Below are 22116 nucleotides of genomic sequence, written 5' to 3'. Positions count from 1 at the left end.
TTCCTTCGATATGTAATGATGATTGTGGCATCTCGCAGTATAACGTAGTGATTAGTGGAGCTACTGAATGCAATTAGCTGCTCCGAGCTATACAGACAGAAGCCTTTGATTAGAGGCTGAAAGCAGATGTAGAAAATGAAGACACCCTGTAGCTACTAAAAAGTGTGTTTACTGCTATTTAAAAAATAAAAGAAATGAGATTGGATTTCTTTCAAAGTTAATATAAAGAGGCAGTGGCACAAATGAAGAAGGTTGAATTCTCTATGCATAGCTGTGTCATAATATTCAGCTCATCCCAGCTGGATCCCTGGTCAGTTCAGCACTCAGTGTACTGTCTTTAATTGGCCTCATTTCACACAAAGTTGGCTGTACTTTAATGCTCATTTGAATATGTGCATGTTCTTCTCACTGTTGCCACTGTGAAAACGTGGACAATTGTCGTGTAGTGTATGTCACTCACCAGTAAAATAGGACATGACGGATGGATTTTGAAGCAAACTACCAATATAATCTTCTGGCAACACTGTTTCCTGACAGTAACATTGTATAAAGACTGTGTTACACTCCTATATCCAGCTTCAAGTACTGTATTGCAAAGCACTGTCTGTGATGAGTGACTGAGACTGACAAGCGTGACTATGAAAGATCTACAGTATATGATGAAATACGACACTATGTACATAATCATCCCTCAAGTATCTACAGAGGTTGGACTCCACCGTGCCATTAGATGTGCTTGTGGAAAGTTGCTTCACACTTGAGCATTATCCACCAGCATTATTTGTTCACCACATAACCTTCTTTTCCCCTGCAGTTACAATACCAGGTGAAGACTTACACTATCTTTTATCCTACTTCAAAATTATCACAAAAAGTATAAACGATGACTATATTTGTAAAAATAAAAGTAACAGAAAATGGTGGCAAGTTAAACGTTACTTCCAGGATGACATGGATGGATCGCATATAGTGTAAGCCTACATCATAGAGCTCAGCTGCCTAGAATGTCTTGGGAGGTGGGTCGGTCAGTTTAATAACATTGAATAGTAATAAACTATAATGAGGATTTTGAGTTGCAAAATGTGGCTGGTAAAGATCAAATGCATATACATACATTTTACATATATTTTTGGTGAAGACAGGCCATACAGACTATGCAGATGTTGGTGTTTTCAATCTCTTAATGGGTCTTTTAATTAAATGGAAAATCATTGTATTTGAGGCACAACTACTGCTAGATCCAAAAAGAATGGAATTTTCTTAACAATATAAATCATAAGACAGTGGCGTTAAACCAGCCGCTAACCGATTCACAATTGCGTCTTTGCAAACCTAACATTTGTTTGCGAAAAATGCCTTGAACAAAACCTGCCGTTAAAGTTAAAGTCCCAATGATTGTCACACACACAACTGCGAAATTAGTCCTCTGCATTTAACCCATCCCCATGTGATTTTGATCCATCCCCTGGGGGAGAGGGGAGCAGTGAGCAGCAGCGGTGCCGCGCTCGGGAATCATTTTGGTAATCTAAACCCCCCAATTCCAACCCTTAATGCTGAGTGCCAAGCAGGGAGGCAATGGGTCCCATTTTTATAGTCTTTAGTATTGGCCTATACATATACTTGTATATGTGTGCCCCGCCCGGGGTTTGAAGCCACAACCTTCCAGTTTCAGGGCGGACACTCTACCACTAGGCCACTGAGCCAATTTTCATTGGCTGTAAGCATCTGTATTGTTGTAATACAATTCACGTGTGTTTTGACACAGAATCACAGCCAAACTAGTTACAGATGGCTGGCCATTAATGGAAACTAGATTGTGTTACTCAAGAGTACCTTGAGTTTTTATCTTTTCTTTTCTAGTGTGCTGCAAGCAAATAAATATTGGTGTTAATTTATGGACATTCCATTACGACCTAGACCAAATGTAACATTTGGTGACAGTTTTTAAGTACCGTATTTTCCAGCCTATAAGGCACACCTAAAAACCCAAAATGTTCTCAAAAGTTGACGGTGCGCCTTATAGTCCGGTGCGCCTTATATATGGACCAAATTCCTAAATTTAAACTGGCCCGAAGCATTGTGTCATGAAATAAATCACAAGTGACCCGCTGAAGACTATGAATCATGAATCAAAAAGACTATGGATCATTATTTTGTGATTATAAAGTAATTTGTTGCTTCTGAAGTTGAAATAAAAAAGATAAAATGGAGAATAGTTTGATTTGGATTTAAAATCTGGCATGATGCATTAATGGTGTGCCTTAAAGTCCAGTGCGCCTTATATAAGGACAAAGTTTTAAAATGGGCCATTCATTGAAGGTGCGCCTTATAGTCCGGTGCGCCTTATGGTCAGGAAAATACGGTACATAGATTGTATTTGGAAATTTTTGGTTGTGATACATTACCCAATTTCTTTTCCAAATGTATCGTTTTTCCTGTGCGTGTACATCTGTCCATTTTCTTAACCTTGACATTTATGTGCATATACACATCCATGGAGACTTTAGTCATCTATTAACCGACCATGTATTTTTTTAGAACGTGGAAGGAAGCCAAAATAAGGGCCAACTCCAGATGGCCAGAGATGAGAGTTGAAATTTGAATGAAAAACTCATTAACTATGAGGCAGTCTAACCACTACTTGACTTGTCTTTCCAAATTATTTTGAAACTATTTGAAAAAAATCATAATGATCGCTTTTTTACGCTCTCCAAATAAAGTAGATACTTTTGGCCTTGCAAATACTAGTTTTGAGTATCAATGCTTGTGTGCAATGTTTAAAAGATGAAAACTTGTAATGCTGTGTGAATGTGGAGTTGCAGAATGACTTGACTTAGCCTGCTAAGTCATTTTAAAAACATCTTCTGAAGTGCAACCAGCTGTGGCGTTTATTCACCGTCTCTCTCCATTTGCTTCTTCAGTGGCCTGACAAGATTTTGCACTTGAGCACTGCAGTGCCTGCAGCTTTTCTTCTCCACCTCCAGCATAACTTTGACAGGATATCATACTTCCCCTTTTAAAGCTTAAAAACAAAGACGGAAATAAAATTAAAGAAAAAAATTAACTGGGAGTATAACACTCTTAAGCGCTGCCACGAAACTACAAGAACCAAGAAATCCTGACAAATAATTCCCTGTCAAAGTAAGTTTAGCATTCTTGGAATTGAACTTATTGCTTAAGCCCCCATCCCATTGAAGATAGCAAAATGTACATTCACTTAGGGTTCATCAGGGTTTGTTCAAGGTCACCAGATGTTCACCAACAGGTTTAGTGATATTTCTTGTCCCAAGTAAATTGTTAACATTATAAATTCTCTTGAAAATTCTCAAGAAAAGAACAGGGTAAGGTCTGGCGAAGGTTTAGAGAACATTCGGAAACTTGAATGAACTCTGATGAGAACGTAACACTCTCTACCTTTGCAAACATTCACAAATGCTTGCCGCCCTGTGAGATTGTTTGGTTTTCTTCATATTTTCAGCCTTGAAGCATAATAGTGAGTCATTTTTCATTTACCGTCGCAATACCAATATAAAATGACAATGTTCGTGTTAAATAGAGAAAGCCAGGAAGACACTAAAAAACAAGTGCTGGGAGAGTGCCTTTTAAAAGGGGAAAAGGTCAAATAATGAATCAAAGTCAATCAATCAAAAGCCACCAACTTGACACCCTTATTTTTGAACATAGTGATCATTGTGGTTCATCCAACATAGAAGTCCAATAACAGAACACTAGTGGGGTTCTGACTAGGGCTGCCATTCCCCCCAATACTGTCATCTTCACTCTAATTGCTGCAGGTATTAAGTGCAATTAATATTCAATCAATCAATCAATCAATCAATCAATCAATCAATCAATCAATCAATAATCTGGAAGGTGCCAAATACCTTTTTTTGCTGTACATGATCATTATGATATTGCTAAAACAATCAAATGAATGATGGTCTTAAGGCTTTTACATATACCTCTCAATGGTCAAAATTCATTAAATTAATTTCATATGGCCAAATAAATCATCTAAGAATTTATAAAATCTTGATCGACACCACACTATGAAATATTGGATTTTATAGATTTGAAGCAATCCAGTTATCTTGCAATGTTGCCTAACCTATTTCATAAAATAAACAAAATAGGTCAACAATGTTAACAGATACAAGAGTTCATACTGCACGAAACAAGATTACTTTATTACCTGGCGTAGGTTAGTTTTTTACTAATATTTGTGGAAATAAAATGTGACAGAAGACGTTTCCACAGGGACATGAAATACATTGTTCATTAACAAAACTAAAAGACATGCCTGCCATGAATTGGAGTTTTCTATGATACTGTTTAATCACTTGAAACGTGTTTAGTGTTCACTGAGTCTCCCACTCTCTTTTATCTTCCAGATGTATCAGTGAGCCTGCTGTCCCTGCTGGTCACCACCTGTGGTCTGGCTTTATTCAGTGTCTCCCTATTTGTATCATGGAAACTGTGCTGGGTACCGCTGAGTGGCCGATATCTCCCAGATGTCCTAAAGGGTGCACATTTTCTGGGAGGGGACCAAGAACCTGTTCTAACGGAGGTAAAGTGAAAAAGATGTGAACTATCTATCTATCTATCTATCTATCTATCTATCTATCTATCTATCTATCTATCTATCTATCTATCTATCTATCTATCTATCTATCTATCTATCTATCTATCTATCTATCTATCTATCTATCTATCTATCTATCTATCTATCTATCTATCTATCTATCTATCTATCTATCTATCTATCTATCTATCTATCTATCTATCTATCTATCTATCTATCTATCTATCTATCTATCTATCTATCTATCTATCTATCTATCTATCTATCTATCTATCTATCTATCTATCTATCTATCTATCTATCTACATTAAATATGCACACGCACACACACACGCGCACGCATGCATGCACACACACAGTTTTGTATCTATTAGTACCTACTCTGTCTTCCTTATCCTTTCTTTAGTTTTTTTTGTTTTAGTATCTGTATTTATGGACATAGTATAGGGTCCTTTACTCAATGTTTTACTTGCTTTTGTTGAAAAACATTTTTTCACAGGGGGTGTTCAAAAGTATCACTGTTAATCATACGATATTGAAATATTTGTATCCCCAGGTGGATGGGGATGATAGAGAGTATAGTGAAGATGGCTGTATGAAGGACCCATCAGGACTCCCAATGGCTGTTTCTGTCCCAGAGTCAGGTCTAAAGATCAGCCACACATCACCTGACATCCCTTTAGAGACCCAGGCCAAGGTCGACCATATCCAGGCCCACACCTTGGCCAGGGACAGAGTGCAAAGACAGATCACAGAACCCACGTCATCAGTACGGTCAGTACACTTCAAAACTTTTGTGATGCTAATGAAAATGGAAACAAAGGACATACCTGTGAACTTAGAAATTTTAAAACTTTAAACAACAATTTTAAAACATCCGTCCATCCATCCATCCATCCATCCATCCATTTTCTGAACGGCTTAGTCCCCACAGGGGTCGCGGGTGTGCTGGAGCCTATCCCAGCAGTCATCGGGCAGTAGGCGGTGGACACCCTGAACCGGTTGTCAGCCAATCACAGGGCACACAGAGACAAACTCGCACAAGGGACAATTTGGAGTGCCCAATCGGCCTATCAAGCATGTTTTGGGGATGTGGGAGGAAACCGTAATGCCCGGAGGAAACCCACGCAGGCTCGGGGAGAACATGCAAACTCCACACAGGGGGGGTCGGAGGTGGAATCGAACCGGCACTCTCCTAACTGTGAGGTGGACGTGCTAACCAGTGCGCCACCGAGCCGCCAATTTTCAATAATGTAAAACTAAATATTTTTTTTGCATAAAAAGGTTGTACAAGTAACAGTTTGTAAATAAAACAAAATGTGTGATGCCTAAAATGTTATTATTCCTTACAGACACAACTCCATCCGTCGTCAGATGAATTTGTCCAACCCAGACTTCAATCCTAGTCAGTTCCAGCGTCAGGATAGTCTGACTGGTTTAGGCCGGATCAAGCCAGAGCTTTACAAGCAGCGCTCGGTGGACACAGATGATGGACGTAGGACAGACAGCTGTGGACGTCTCCATTTCATCCTTAAGTTTGACTTTGATTTGGAGCAGCTGATAGTAAAGATTCATAAGGCTCAAGATCTTCCCGCCAAGGACTTCTCTGGGACCTCTGATCCTTACGTGAAGATCTACCTGCTGCCTGATCGTAAAAACAAGCACCAGACAAAGGTGCACCGCAAGACTCTCAACCCAGTATTTGATGAGGTGTTTCTCTTTCCAGTGGCATACACCGAGCTGTCGAACCGAAAGCTGCACTTCAGTGTCTATGACTTTGACAGGTTCACTCGCCATGATTTGATTGGGCAAGTGGTGGTGGACAACTTCCTGGATCTTGCAGACTTCCCACGAGAAACTAAATTGTGCCGGGACATCCAATATGTCACTTCGGTAGGATATAAATCTTTATATTAGATATGTGTTACTCACTCTGTTGTCCTTTTGATAATATTACCAGTCTCACAGTTTACCAGTTGGCGGAGTTTACTTGACCTAATGTGTTTGCAGATTATATAGGCCAGGCCTATCCAATTTGGTCAAAAAGCCAAAGAGAGAGGCCATCTGCTCAAATGATTTTAAAAAGGCCAAAATCCTGTCCAGAGAGAATAGTATTAGGATGTGTATCAATGGATATGTGTCTAATTTTCCCTCAAAGTAGAACTCGTCTGCTGTTTCCAGAGACAGAAACACTGAAATATACTTAGAGACAGTTAATGTTTAATGAAAGCTGTAAGAATCCTTATGGGTGGTGACCCAGATATAACCAAACACAACGAGAAATAGCGTGACAGAAACACACAGATGCTATCTATAATAAATTATTCACTCAAATTTATGTATAGCGTTGACACACAGTGTGACAGCGTGAGCACCTGCCAAGCAAGTGCTGGTATTGTTAAAACTGCTAGATTGTTATCATTAAGACCCAGAGGTGGGCATTGTCCTCCGTCCCTGAAATTTCTGTCGCTATTTCAGCCTCACTCAGTCCGTCCGGGTCAGGGAAATTCCGCCGAGACCGAACTTACCAGCACCCCATCACACGCAGGCGCTACACACATAACATGCAGCCAAATAAAGGACAAATAAACAATAAAATACAGTTATATACCCTTTGGTAGACCGCAATGACATGTCCCGTATTGTTTTTATATCACAGATCACTCATTTTTTTCTTCATTTAGCTCCATGTCTGCGCAGTGCCGATCAGGTCTTGCCGACCAGGGACGGGCTGGGCCCATGTGGGTCAGGGATGCAATACTCAGGGAGGGAGCATGATGCCCACCTCCGTTTAGATGGTGCCATGTTAAATCGGCCCCAAACCGTCCATTCTTGTAACCATTTTCAACACCGCTTATCCTATTCAAGGTCATGAGAGTCTGTCCCATCTGACATCGGGCGAACAGCAGACGACACCCTGAACTGATCACCACCCAGTCGCAGGGCAAATATAGAGACGAACAATCAATCGCACTCACATGCACACCACCACTGAGTGGGAACCGATCTCATGCTGCCAACACACAAGTCAGGCGAGTGTTACCCTACACCATCAGCAACTTTTGCCTCAAACCATAAAACGACAAAAACTAAAAACAACACATCTACTGGTTGCTCTATAACAAAACAGTAGTGTTTTAGAGCTCAAAAGTTGTTAATTTATTCAGTCATCATCTGAAGTTTTCTGGGGGGTGTATGCTTTTATTTTATTTTACAGCATAGGAATGGCCGTCAGAGGACGACTTAATGATGAATACTAAATGGCAAATGGAGTGCATTCATATCGTGCTTTTTTTTTTTTTTTCTTACACCATGGTGTTCAAAACACCTTACAAATCACATTCACCTATTCACACAGCCATTCATACCCGCATTATGTGTTTTGACGCACCACATCCTTATTTGGATCAGCGGCATTGCACACCGGCACTCTCTTTTCGGTGCACTCTGAATAACCGAATGTCACTTTTGAACAACGCTTTGTTTGGAAACACAGAATATTATTCAAATGTGCTATTGAGTCAGATAGCCAAGGCATGATGCCATTTTAGGATAGAATAAATGAAACGTTACTATTGTTACTAGCAAACTCAGCCTCTAGCGGGAATGCAGAGCACACTCCTTTTGCTATTTATTTTTTATTTTACTCTCTAAAAGTTAAATTTAAAGTAAAAAAAAAAAAATTTAAATCATTAAAATTATTAGAAGAAATCCAAGCTATAAGTATTTCACGAATTTCACTCATTGCAGAATTTTTTTAGAACGTAACCCCCTCTGTTTGCGGTGGGACAAATTTGGTGTGTGTCAGGTTTGCGTAGGAGAGACAATCGTTACTCCAATGTGCAGTGCTTTGATAGACGTGGTTATGTGTTGCATCACGTTGGAATGAAAAACATTTCTTCAGATGCCCACGTGTTGATTACCTTCCCGATTTGACAGCTATGCCTGCTGAATAAGGTCAATTGAAATAGGTTAGATCCTAGCCTGAGGGTTAACACTACAGCTGCACTGTTTCCTGTGTCAAAGTATGGAGATCTAATTTTAAAGACACTTTATATTCTTTAAAGTCACGATTACTGTACTTTTAATATTTTTTTCTTAACACAGAAGGTTTTACTGTATATATTTTTTAACCATAAACACATGAGGATGGGCAGTAAATACAATCAGGGAATCTGTTTTTGCCCAGCAGAAGTAGGTTATATCCACAGGGATTGCAAGAAGGGACTCTGTGCTCATCTATCGTCCCTAGACTATGTGCATTAATCATAGCCGTACAATATTCAACAATATCCTGTACTGGGCTGTAATTAACACATATAACTGTACTGATGAGACCCAGACGTATTTTACTTAAGTGTGGAGTGAATGAATAGGGCACATTGATTTTTAAATTTCACTCTTTTGTGTGTTTTAATTTAGCTTTATTAATTTACATTATTATTTATTATTATGAGCTTTCCACACAGAATTAGGACACTATAAATTGACCTTAGATTGATGCTTATATATACACAAATAATAAATAAAATAATGAGCTATTTTTCCATTTATATTAAAATGAGAGCATAAAGAGAGGAAGACATATTTTTGCTGAAAAACACTTAACAAAATTAACAAAAACTCAGCAGGAAAATGTATTACTGAGACTGGTGAACTTGGGGAGTGGGGTCAAAATTACTGTACATGGTCCAAATTATATAATTTTCTGGATTTAATAATACAAATAACAGTATCTATCCAGCCATCCTTTTGCCAAACAGCTTCCTCTTTATGAGGCTCCTGGGCGTGCTGGAGCCTATACCAGCTGATTTAGGGCAGACGGCGAGGACACCCTGAATTTGTCACCAGCCAATTGCAAGCCACACAGAGATGAACAACCATCCGCACTCGCGCTCACACCTACGGGCAAGTTGGAGTGCTCAAGTGGCCTACCATGCATGTTTTTTGGAAGAACATGCAAATTCTGCACAGGGAGGCTTAAGCCGGACTCATACCAACAACCTCTGCCTGCACTGTGAGGTGGACGTGCTAACCAGTGTGCCACTGTGCCGCCATACAAATGACAGAATAATAGACATAATTGGATTTTCTTTTGGGGATTTTTAATTCCTTCACATGTTTATTTATCCTCAAATAATGAGTACACAAATGATAACACACTTCATTGCTGATGAGGTCATGCTATTGGCCTCTTTTTAACTCCATTCATGTCTTTCTGCTAATTCAGATGCTCATATTATATAATTCATAACCTAGTCACTTAATATTAGAAGCAGAGAAGAGGAAAAGTTGGCGGAAGTACCGCAAAATAACTTTCTTCACATTTACGTGCATAACTTTGTTATGAAGCAATAGCCTCATTCTGTCAAATGTCGCAATATGAGACTGATTTATTTCCTTCTACCATCTTTAGTCAGTCATAAAATATTTTCTTTTTACTGCTGTGTGAGGCTCCTGGGTAGGGTTCTGGTCAATATAGAACAGCATTGGGATTAGTTCTGTGGTAAAGCATATGTTTTTCAGTGGAATAGTGCTGAACGCTATCCGTGTTTTTATTGCTATCTAATCCTAATGTGGTCCTCACAATCTAAGATTGAAGTACAGAAATGATTATTATTCATTTGGCTCCAACAAATTGTTTGTTTCCCCCAAAAAAGTTACAATGTAAGTGATATTGCAAGCATCCATGTCTCATCTCACTTGTAGCACATGATAGCACCTGAAGTGAAATTACAATATTTGCTTTTATTTTCTGAGACTTTTTTCATCAATCTTTCGTCAGTCAGGTGAGAGTCTATTTTGTTCTACTCCATTTTGGTTATTTGAACATCTCTATCAAAAACCCTGAAGAACTGAATGTAGTATTGACTCCCAAAACACATCCACAAATACCACTGTGTCCAATTATTATCTCCATTATACTCATAAGACCTATTTCCATTGGCAAAGACTGAAAATACCATCAAACATGACAGTTTAAATGACGTGCAAGGCTTGCAGGCTGCATTTGTCCCACGGAAGCTTAACAGGCCTGAATATCTTAAAATAAGTCTAAAAACTATGACTAAAAACTGGATTTTTCCACAACTCATGCCAATTATGGGACTACTGAAAATGTGGGACTGATCAATTATTTTGATCCCCTAAAAAATGTACTTGAACCAAACTGTGCAGTTTTTTTTATTTTAGGTCCTAAACACAGAGTGACAAAGCAAAGAAGAAAACAACAAAGAAACGGTAGCAAATCGAGATAGACTGTCAAAATCTATCAAAGTTTGAGAAAATTGATGAAAGAGCCTTACTTTTCCTCGGGGAAAGAAGGTGTTGGTATTGTAATTGGAGAAGATGAACTGTTCTCTCTCACTCTGCTTTATTGTTGTGCTTCAGGTCTCAGCTCTAATTTCACTGGCAGAGCACATGCGACCATATTATTGACCGCAGGTCTTGATTTGAGTGCTCAAGACTAGTGGCCAGCACTCTGTAGTCTGAAAGCAAGCTCAATGGGTTTGTGTAGGAGGATATGAAATTATCGGTGGCGTGCTTTCTGGAAGGCTGATCAGTTTATGCTTGCCGGTTTAAGTATAGTCGGCACAGATTCAAATATTTTGTTATGCCACTTACAAATAATGTCCCGCTTATACCTATTGTAAATGATATATATTAACATTCGTTCTTCACACGCTTTAATGGGCCCTGTATCAAGCATGTTTGCCTTTGCCATAAACATTTTTAATTTGCTCACACCAAAACATCAACATTACCGCATGGACATTATTAGCCACGGTTTACCTCGTGTTTCCCTCTCATTTAGTTCCTTTTTCACATAGTCCACACAAGTGCAAGATGCATCGCAACAAATCCTATACGATTGATCTTTGCTTTTTGTTCCATGGCAGGTAAAGGCATGTAATCAGAAAAAAATATTTGAATCAAGGACTGAGAAAAACAAAGTAGCACTATAAAGGCAACATAGAGCAGAATCTGACCTTTTTTCCTCACTTTATTTGACAGCTGTACAATCTTGTCAGTGACAGCAAATCAGCAAATGTAGTAAAAACAACAACATGCGGCCAGTAATGACATCACCAGTTCGTTTAACATAATTACTGCATAAAGGACCTCGATCCTGGTACCTCGACAAAAATCAAAAAATCAGCTAAAGGTATAAAAATAAAAGTGACATCCATCCATCCATCCATCCATCCATCCATCCATCCATCCATCCATCCATCCATCCATCCATCCATCCATCCATCCATCCATCCATCCATCCATCCATCCATCCATCCATCCATCCATCCATCCATTTTCTGAACCGCTTTGTCCCCACGAACGTCGCGGGCGTGCTGGAGCCTATCCCAGCCGTCATCGGGCAGCAGGCGGGGGACACCCTGAACCGGTTGCCAGCCAATCGCAGGGCACACAGAGACGAACAACCATCCGCACTCGCACTCATACCTAGGGACAATTTAGAGTCTTCAATCGGCCTACCGAGCATGTTTTTGGGATGTGGGAGGAAACCGGAGTGCCCGGAGAAAACCCACGCGGACACGGGGAGAACATGCAAACTCCACACAGGGAGGGCCAGAGGTGGAATCAAACCCGCACCCTCCTAACTGTGAGGCGGACGTGCTACCCAGTGTTCCACCGAGCCGCACATAAAAGTGACAAAAGAACTTTATTTTAAAATCACGGCACACTGGGAACAGATCTCTAAGCAGCAGGAAAAGGCACTTCACTGACTGCAAGCAATATGCAATGGATCTCCTAAACTGGGCCTTCAGCGCAATCAACCAGATCATCTCCACTCAAAGTCCTAGAACTGGGGAGCAACAATGTCCCCACGGTACCTCTCTTGCAGGGTACACAATGGACAGTTGGAGCAAGTGATGCGTCATGTGCCTCGACGTGTTGCACACGGAAGATGTGGAAGATGTGTGCATCTTGAGCTTCCTCGTCATCGGCCGGCTCTCTCTGACCCTCATGGGGTTGAGAGATGATGAGAATGCTCCATCATGAGATGTCTGGACTCAAAGAAGAAAATGGTCAAGCTACAGGAGGCCCACATGAGAGATAAATAGCAGAGATCGGTTGGTGCAAGTGCCACCTGGTGCCCGGGGTGCCTGTAAGATTGTGACTTCAAATCTCCAAATCTCTCAGAATTGATTAACTTGTTACTGTTTATCCAAATCAAACTTTCAAAGTTTGTTTATTGCTAACTTGGCATTGCTGCATCCAAGTCAAATGTTATCCTTGACTATTATTCCTTTTCTTGGATATATAGGTTATACAGATAATACTGTGAATATGTAGAATGTGTGTCAGGCAGTGTAAATCCTTGTTTGAAATCACGACCGGACTAGATAAGCAGAATTGCTTTAACCTGCCTCCCTTTTCGACAATTCATGTATAACATGATGTGAAATGAAATTGTAATGAATGTTAATTATGTACTTGCCGAAATAAACAAATCAAAATTAGATAAGAAATATTAGGATATGCTTCATCAGAAAATAACATTTCAAACATGAAACATTTATACTTGTTAACATTAGCACACATAAATATTAAACACTATTAAAGACAAAACAAATGTCTGACCTATTAGTGTGACGTCTACTGTTATGCAGTATTGAGCAGTTGATGATCATGGCCAGATATGCAGCTACATAAGCTCTGTGCTGTTTGAATTAGTCCATGTTAAGGAATGATGTTATTTTATTTAAATAATGAGATTGTGTATGTGTAATAATATATTTATACAAGCATAAACAATATAATGTATGTACATGCAGCTAAGCCTCGATTTTACGCTCTTCGATTCTGTGGGACTTTCTGTCTGTCTCATGGACCCCGATTTTTTTGTCATCTTTTAAATGAACGGTATCATCAAATTTGCTGTGCGAAAAGACAAGAGGCAGTTTCTACTTTTGACTACACAACGGCATGTCATTCTTTTTTTCCTGTGGTCCTCACTCCCGTCAACCACTTGTCCATCTCTTCTCTTCATTCTGCACCCCAAAGTCCACGTAAAATCTTAGCAAGAATATGCATTCATTGTATAAGCTTTTACATTGCATGCCACAATATCGACCTATTTGACTGCATTTGATGTCATCCACTATTGTTAGTAACAATGCATTTTCATGGTTATTGTCAAGCAAACATGTTCACGTAAATGCTAATGAGCCAGTCATGGTGGTTTAAGTGTCTGTGTGCTTGCGTGCATGTGTCGTCCACTTCCAACTAGTCACCGGTCAGTGATGAGCTGCTTGGCCAGATTGGATGTGTTCCCGCCTTGAGCCATGATAATTTTAAATTAAGCTTTACAGACAGGCTTTGTCGTGTTGGTCGGTTTGCCATGCCTGGCGGTAAAAAATGTTCTCAAAATCTGGCATGACACTTTCCATGGTGACCAAGGGGAAAAGTATGGGTGTTGAATCTTTTTACCTGGAACAGTGTGGGTGCTAAAACACATCCTAAATGGGTATGACACCCCTGCAAGTCAGAATAACAGTTGCATTTGTTCCATAAATTGTGGTGCAAGTTGGCCGTGCGTTAGTTTGTCAATTCAACAAAAAAAACAAAAAACACTCTCAACAGGACAATTTTTTTGTTTTATTGCAAATTGTATGAGATTGTAACAGTGTGTCAAAATAGTTGTATAACAGAATTGCTTCCCAAAAACAACAAGTTTGACCTCGTAAAATCTGTGATTTTGGTGAATACACTTAGAAGGGAAAAAGCTTGATTGAAATGAAATATGTGTATATTTGTTTTTAGGACAATGTGGATCTGGGAGAGCTGATGTTCTCATTGTGCTATCTCCCCACGGCTGGCAGACTCACTATCACCATGATCAAAGCCAGAAATCTCAAAGCCATGGACATCACCGGTGCTTCGGGTGGGTTTTTGTTTTTGATGCAACATTCAGTCAGATATAGGAGAATCCAAAGGTATGTTTAAGCAAGGGATGTGCCACCCCCTGCTGTTCTTTCCCTAGCATGCAAACAGTTAAAAAAAGAAAACAACATGTATACATTACATATGTTCCATTTTACCTCTACGTATATGGTCCATACTTCATGTTGATTTTCTGTTTCAGTCGAATGATTATAAATGATGTAATCATAAAAAATAGTGTGATTCATCCAGCTGACATGAGCACTCACCCGAGAAACATTGCTGTTTGCATTTCTCTCGCCAATAAACACGGTTTATTACACATGCTGTCATTCACCAGTCCGTCTAATATATTTAATGAATGTGTGTGACATACTTACACGAACAGCCAGAAAAGCGGCTCAAATTGCATGCTGGATTAAAGAGTATAGTTAAATTAAACATTTCAAAAACATTTATATCTGTCTCCAGAGTAGTAGTACCTCAACAGTCATGAACCCTCACCACACATCACTGGTTGAAGCTCCTAGGTTTTAATTTAGAATACTTTTGCAGCAGCGATCTTCTTGTCCATTAATTCTATGATCCTTATTGAACATGCTTACTTCATAGATCCATATGTAAAGGTATCACTGATGTGTGAGGGCCGGAGGCTAAAGAAGAGGAAGACGTCAACCAAACGCAACACTCTAAACCCAGTTTACAATGAAGCCATCGTCTTTGATGTCCCTCCAGAAAACATCAATCAAATAAGTCTACTTATAGCTGTCATGGACTATGATCGGTCAGTTAGTTACTATTGATTCTTTTTTTTTTTTTTGGTGAGCAAATCTGAGATTGAGCACTTCGCTCTTGTGCTTCCTCTAGGGTTGGACATAACGAAATTATCGGGGTGTGCAGAGTGGGTAATGAGGCTGACACTCTGGGACGAGACCACTGGAGTGAGATGTTGACATATCCACGCAAGCCTGTCGCACACTGGCACCCGCTAATAGAGGTATGACAGTTTATATCATCATTAGAACATAAAGGTCAGTCTAGATTCATTGAGGGATCATTCAAATCTCTTGGAGCTCACCCTTTAACGGTGTATCACATGACCGAGCAAGTAGCCACGACGTACGCGTGTTTGTGTGTGTGTTGTGTGTGTTTGTGTGTGTTTGCGTGTGTGTGTGTGTTTGTGTTTGTATGGATGGCTTGTTTTTTACATTTTACAAAATAATCCAACTTTATTGGAATTGGGGTTGGTAGGACATTTCTAGCCTTATCAAAATTAACCTGTTTTGAAGGAATCGTCCAGTCTCATACAAATATACCAATCCTGATTCCTGAGAATAAATAAATAAATAAATAAATAAATAAATAAATAAATAAAATAACTGGTTATTTGAGATTTTTGGAGAGTCTGAGACAAACAAACCACTGTTGTACATTGTAATTTCAGAGTTTATTTCAAATACAATTTTTCTTAGTTATATTATCCCATCTGGATTCTTTCATTGCTCCTATACACTGTAGAAGTAAATGAAATTCTTGCTGTCACACTGTGTTTAGCATAGAGCGGTCAGATTTGATTGGAGGTCAGTGACCCTGACTGCCAGTAGTGATGAAGTAAGATGAGCTCCAAACACCACACTCACTCCATGAACAGAGTTCTCTCCGAAGCCATCAGATTTAGCATTGGACCAAGATTTCACCTAATAGTGCACGTCATTTCATTACATGTAGTACAAGTACATTCCTGTAAGATGTTTCAAAACTAGTGCAATGTGCCCCACTTTAACTTGGAGCACCTGTCTTGCCTGCTTGTCTGATTTCAAATTACACTTCTGCTGACTTAATGGACTGAGATTGATAATAAAAATGATAATAGGCTTTTCAGTCATGGGTCTAAACAGACTCGCACACTAAATTGATAATGACTAAAGGCTTTCCAATTCATCAGACTTACTTTCAAAGCACCTTTTATGTCATTGAACAAAAAGGACAGAAACTTATTGAATAAAAAGTTTTACCAGCACGTCATCTGAATTGAAGGCATCTTAAAGCCTTTGTCCATCGGGACCTCATTTTTAGTATGATCATGTGGCACCAGAGTGGAAGCCAATGAAAGAAAATATGAATATACTCTACACAGATTGTCATTCCAGCGCCAGCATTGCATAATTTTCCCATGTACATTTTTCTGCAACTAACTGCACCATTCTTGTCTTTTTTGTTTGTGGTGAATTAGTGGGTTGGACAGGGAGCAGCAGGTAGCGGAAGTCAAGGAGGATCCACCAATTCTCTGAAGGCACCACCCTCACCCTGAACACACACACACATACTCATGCACGCACGCACACACACACACACACACACACACACACACACACACACACACACACACACACACACACACACACACACACACACACACACACACAGGCATCCTAAGCCTCAGGTTGGTAGACTAATGAAGAATGGACCTAAAAAAGAACCATAAAGGCTTATCCCTACTTTACTTACAAAAATTCTCAATTACATTCCAACTAAACTGCTGCATTATATTATAATCATTGTAGCTGTTAATAACAATATTAATATTTTGAAACTAACTTACTTTTGTGTAAGTTGTGTAAGTTTAGATAACTGTGACTGACTAGCTAGGATTAAGTTAGGGTTGGTTTAATGTAATAAATGTGAAATTTTCAACGTGAAAATATTTTTTTCTTTCAGTTCAGCTTTCTAAAAATATAGTGAACTATTTGCTTCAAGAGTATGTCAAGAGGCTAACAAAAATAAACTTTTTTCCTTTCATTAAAGCATGTTTAAGTAGCATTTATCACAGTGTTTGATCAAAATAAAGAAAATAGAGGCATAGAAATATTTGTGTGTATGCATTTTTCAGAGAAGAGATCTTTTAGAGTGTCTGGGTAGAGTTTTTTAAATGTATTCTCTTTTGCTTCAGGGCATTTTAACTGAACTATCCTAATTTAGAAATATGGCCCACATAGAGTGGGTGAAATAAAATCAGGATTCCATGTCAAAATGGAACCATCAACCAATCATTGGCGATATGCTAATTTAGCTTTTTTTTTTTAACGTGTAATTAAATATAAACAAAAACTAGTTCTTCCCCAAAATGCCTTTCCATCTTTTGGCTACATACACATTCACAGAAGTTGGCAAACAAACAACAAACAAACAAACAAACAAACAAACAAACAAACAAACAAACAAACAAACAAAACGAAACAATACAAAACAGCCAACATATTGTGAATAATAAATGTTCTTCTTAAAGTGAGACAACACCATGTTGTATTTGTAAACTTGTTTTACATTTAGGTTTTGAAAAAAGTGTTTTGGACACTGTCACAAGTTGCAGTGATGATTTATCTTTGTCAAGTAAATGCATGCATTATGCTTAGCTTTGCTTCTGTCAGACGAGAATACAAACACAATCTGTATTGGTTACGATGTCCCTTCAGATGTTATTAATAAATATTTCTTCATGAATGGATTGGTGTGTGTGTGTCAAAGGAAACAGCTTACCTGCTCTTTGAGTGCTTTCTACTTATTACTGTAAAAAATGATTTGAATTTGAATTTATTTATTTGTTTCAATTTGTTTTTTCTAAAAATGATTAACCACGCAATACACGCGGTTGTGTCAAAAGAGATACAGGAGCTGACGTTAGTTACATCAATCTTCAAATGTTCAGCAATGGGATATCTGTCAAAACTTGAGCCATTAAACATTTCCAGACTCTGAGTTCAGGTTTAAACTTGCTATGGTATGACATACAGTGTAGCCCAACATACTTGCGGTTTGGCATCCACGGATTTGCATACACTGATTCGCTCCGTCCCTAATCTTTCTTCAATATTGAAAAATATATGTTAATGGTCTTCCATTTCAAGCGTTTCGCTATTCACGGGAGATAGGAGTCAGGCCAGCCTGTGGGGTTCCTTCCAATGTAGTTTTTAATGCTGGAGTGCAGCTCCACTGTCTACAAATACAGATCCCCAGAGTGAAAAGCATTTGTCAACGCCTACACGGTCTGTAGTTTGATATGGTGGCTGTCAATTTAACAATACCTAATGTCCCAGAAGTGCACCAATTGATTCAGTTCAGGCAAACATGTGAGCCAGTCTGTGTCCTCTCTCCCTTCCTCACCCAGAAATTGAGTGACGCACCCCAGTATAATGTGGTTGGCCTTGTACTAGAAACATTCAAGTGCACAAGCACAAGATCTCCTATTGGATCAATGAGTCTGAGCATCTCATGCTGATCCAGTCGGAATCATCTGAGCAGCCCTCCAAGATTATGCCTCCACACATTATCTACGACTACCACTACATACCAAACGTGTTATGTTGCGGGATGTTTTTGACAGGCACACTTGTTAGCACATCCGCCTCACAGTTCGGAGGATGCGTGTTCGATTCCACCCCTGTGTGGAGTTTGCATGTTATGGAAGTTATTGATAGTAGAACATTCTCAACATCGTGAAACGTTATACATACTAAAAACATGCTGACATCGGAAATGGCAAATGGTTTTTCACTTGTTTTATGCTTTTCCACCTGTTAAGGTCCCCAAAGCAGGGCCACTGACAAATTGGCTAATTCTGGTGGTCTTTGGGAGATGCCAGTCAGGTTGCTTAGAGCTTGGCTGTAGGCATAGACTCTTGTGAGGTGGTAAACTCATAAAAAAAAAACCTAGTCAGGAACTAAACAGAAAGAATGGGGAGGGACAAAAAAAACAGAACCTGGAAGCAATTGATCGATAAAGGTGGTTTTTGCCACTCAATCTCTTGTCTGTTGAAATGCACACAACACAAAGTGAATTGACTTAGGTGAGACAGTAAAATACACAAGAACTTTGTGTAGCTGAAAGTGACTGAGAGTGGGAAATGCAGAAAAAAAAGATATTTTTTCATCATGAATGCCTCGAGTTGCTGCCTACTGATAATTCTGCCTGTGCAGATGTGTAGGTGTAGAAAAACAGCTTAATTTTCATATACTCCCACACATTCCTGCTTATCATTATCAGATCATTAAATAAACTGTATCCAACCAGTTTATTTTGTAAATGTCTTTTGAAAAACAGGAACGTGGAAGCAAAATCAGGAAACATTATAAGAATAACATAATAATGAAGCTTGACTTACTCAAATGTCAGAATGTATCTCTTGAATGCAGAAAGAACAGAAATTTGATCTTAAACACAACTGAAACATTCAATAGGTGTAGATATATCACACTGTGTGCAAGATACAAATGTTAAATCCCTTTAAAATGAATACAGAAAATTCTGCCTGATGGTTTCACAAACACATGCAAAGACTGAGAATTGTCTTTGTAGTCCTCACGTGTGCAGATATGCCCTGGCAAACTATTTTTCACTGTTTCCGTTTTCTTGATTTTTTGGGGATGTAGCGAAACAAAACAGTCCGGATGCCATTATCTTGTTGCTCTTTAAATTAGATTTTCAAAAGAGCATTACCCTCTCAATATATCTTTCGAAGAGAGGGCATAATTGACTTGAGAACACAACGGCCAATGCTCACAAGTTGCTCACAATGTTTCTCCAGTATTATCACGTTGGACAGTTTCCTTGAATACACTCCAGGTGGCAATGCAAACCTACAAACACTCTAGATCATAATCCACCCCGTGACAGAATATTCCTTTCTTCATACTTAAAAATACCTCACATTCACCGACCTTTTAGATGAGCAATGACCCATGGGATTGCGTGTAGCAGTGCCCTGCCAGATATATTTATGTACAGTTTACAGTTTACCACTTTGAGCAATGTAATTTGGCACATACACATAGTATGTAGGTGTAGAAGGCTACATCTGAGCAGTATGTCGGAAAAACACAAGTGCATTGCAAGGGAACCATCTCTCTAGTGGTGTGTGAGTTTTAAGGCTGTAGATATAAAGGGTTGGTTTTTTCTTTTCTTTTTTTTTAGGACAATTCAATAATAAATGGCATCAAACTTGCTTCCAGGGTCTTTCCCAATTTTTCTTTCTACATCACAGAAAATGACACGGGTAGATCAAAGAAATGGTGAGCAAATGATGAAAAACACTCCGTTAATAATTTAGTAATGTTATTATTTAAAACTGGCTGATGTTGGTTAGATTAGACTATAGACATCAAACAGGGTTTTAATGCTCCCCAAAAGGTTAGCAAATTTAACACAGTATCGCCAAAGAACATAATGTATCTTCTATTCAGCTTTCTACTAAACAAAACTATTAAAAATGCTACAATTCCTAAAGAGACTGGAATTTATCACCACTCAAAACCTTGCCATGCGTCCATTGTGTACACTTTTCATGGTCAGTCAACCAAAGGTCCATAAAGAGACAAGCATCTACATTGACTCCACGTGGAATCTTCTTAAGGTGTCCAACTAAACTAATGCAAGGTTCTTTTTCAATGTCAGAGAATGTCAGGGTTTGTGAGAAAAACCACTAAAGCATGTGAAGAACATTTAAACTCCACACAAAACAATAACGCCAGAACTCTTGAATTAGTTTATTTAGTTTTTGTTGTTGTTGTTTTGAGGTCTGGATACCAGAGGCAAAAGGTACCCACAGACCAGACATCTTGTGTGAATCTAATAAACTTGCTTAAGCTGTCATTTTATTAGATTTACCACATCTGCCCCTGAGGTGTCTATTTGTTTGAATCTTACCATATAATGAGAATGAATGAAACCGGTCTCCTTGTCTAGTTCAGAGAATACTCATCAATATAAAAAACTCAATGGAGCAGCTATTTGAGCAAGCAATTTCAAACAAAAAGACAATCATAGGCAGAAACACTGTCCCGGTAATCATGAATTAATATCATGATTTAATGTTTTTACTCTAAATCGCTTGTTGCTATCAAAACAAACCATCACCAACTAAGCAAGGCAATAACACATTTCATAGACAAGGTAACTTAATGTACTTCACATGATTAAAAAAGCATTTAAAAGTATTTACAAACAATAGATCCAAAGATATTTAAAAACAAAGTGCAGATAAAACAAAATAGCTTGTTGACTTTTAAGAATGTCTAGTGCCAGAATACAATATTGGAAAGTTGATCTCAATCGTAGGTACCGTTCTTAACCTGGATGGTGTTTGTTGCAGTGATTGTTCTGAAACTGCAGCTCAGCTTCCCCTAAAGTCTGAACACTAACACCAAAAATGGGGAATTATGTACTGCTGTGTGTACATTTCAATGAACTAAATATGTGCTAGAATACCTCTGCATACAATGACAGTGATGGAAAAGCACCTATATATATCTTTAGTATCAAATTTGAAATGAATACGTCTTAACTGTAAAGTATTTATATGTTTGGACTATGGGTTCGTGTTTTAGTGAATTAGTGACAAACTAGGATAAAGATTTTGAATTTGTGTTTTTAGGTAGGGTTAGTGTTTTCATCCATAGTTAGTGTTTTGAATTAAGGTTACAAAGTATATTTCAAAGTGGGATTTCAAACTCTGGTTAGGGTTTTAGATGAAGGAGGTATGTGGAAGGAAAATTCTGCTGTGCTAGATGAGTACCAACACTCTCATCCACTGCCTTTGAAATCTTTTTTTTAGGAAGCATCAACGTTGACCGGTT

At 38.7% G+C, this 22116-nt stretch overlaps 1 protein-coding gene across 1 annotated transcript in view; it reads left to right on the top strand.

Moving 5' to 3' along the window:
• The window catches only part of syt9b (synaptotagmin IXb), a 30871-nt gene extending 12882 nt beyond the window's left edge, over positions 1 to 17989 (top strand). Inside the window, exons 2-8 of the mRNA XM_085915146.1 lie at positions 4392 to 4567; positions 5139 to 5356; positions 5935 to 6475; positions 14369 to 14489; positions 15101 to 15272; positions 15356 to 15485; positions 16722 to 17989. Of these exons, the coding sequence (XP_085771272.1) occupies positions 4392 to 4567; positions 5139 to 5356; positions 5935 to 6475; positions 14369 to 14489; positions 15101 to 15272; positions 15356 to 15485; positions 16722 to 16799 (1436 nt within the window). The 3' untranslated portion in view covers positions 16800 to 17989. The remainder of the gene's footprint in view (positions 1 to 4391; positions 4568 to 5138; positions 5357 to 5934; positions 6476 to 14368; positions 14490 to 15100; positions 15273 to 15355; positions 15486 to 16721) is intronic.
• Positions 17990 to 22116: the final 4127 nt, after the last annotated feature.

The sequence above is a fragment of the Syngnathus leptorhynchus genome, chromosome 6 (genome assembly GCF_054491065.1).
Source record: "Syngnathus leptorhynchus isolate UIUO chromosome 6, UIUO_Slep, whole genome shotgun sequence".
Taxonomy (NCBI): Eukaryota; Metazoa; Chordata; class Actinopteri; order Syngnathiformes; family Syngnathidae; genus Syngnathus; species Syngnathus leptorhynchus.
Note: the sequence above shows the minus strand (reverse complement) of the source record. Positions and strands in the feature narration are given on the sequence as shown.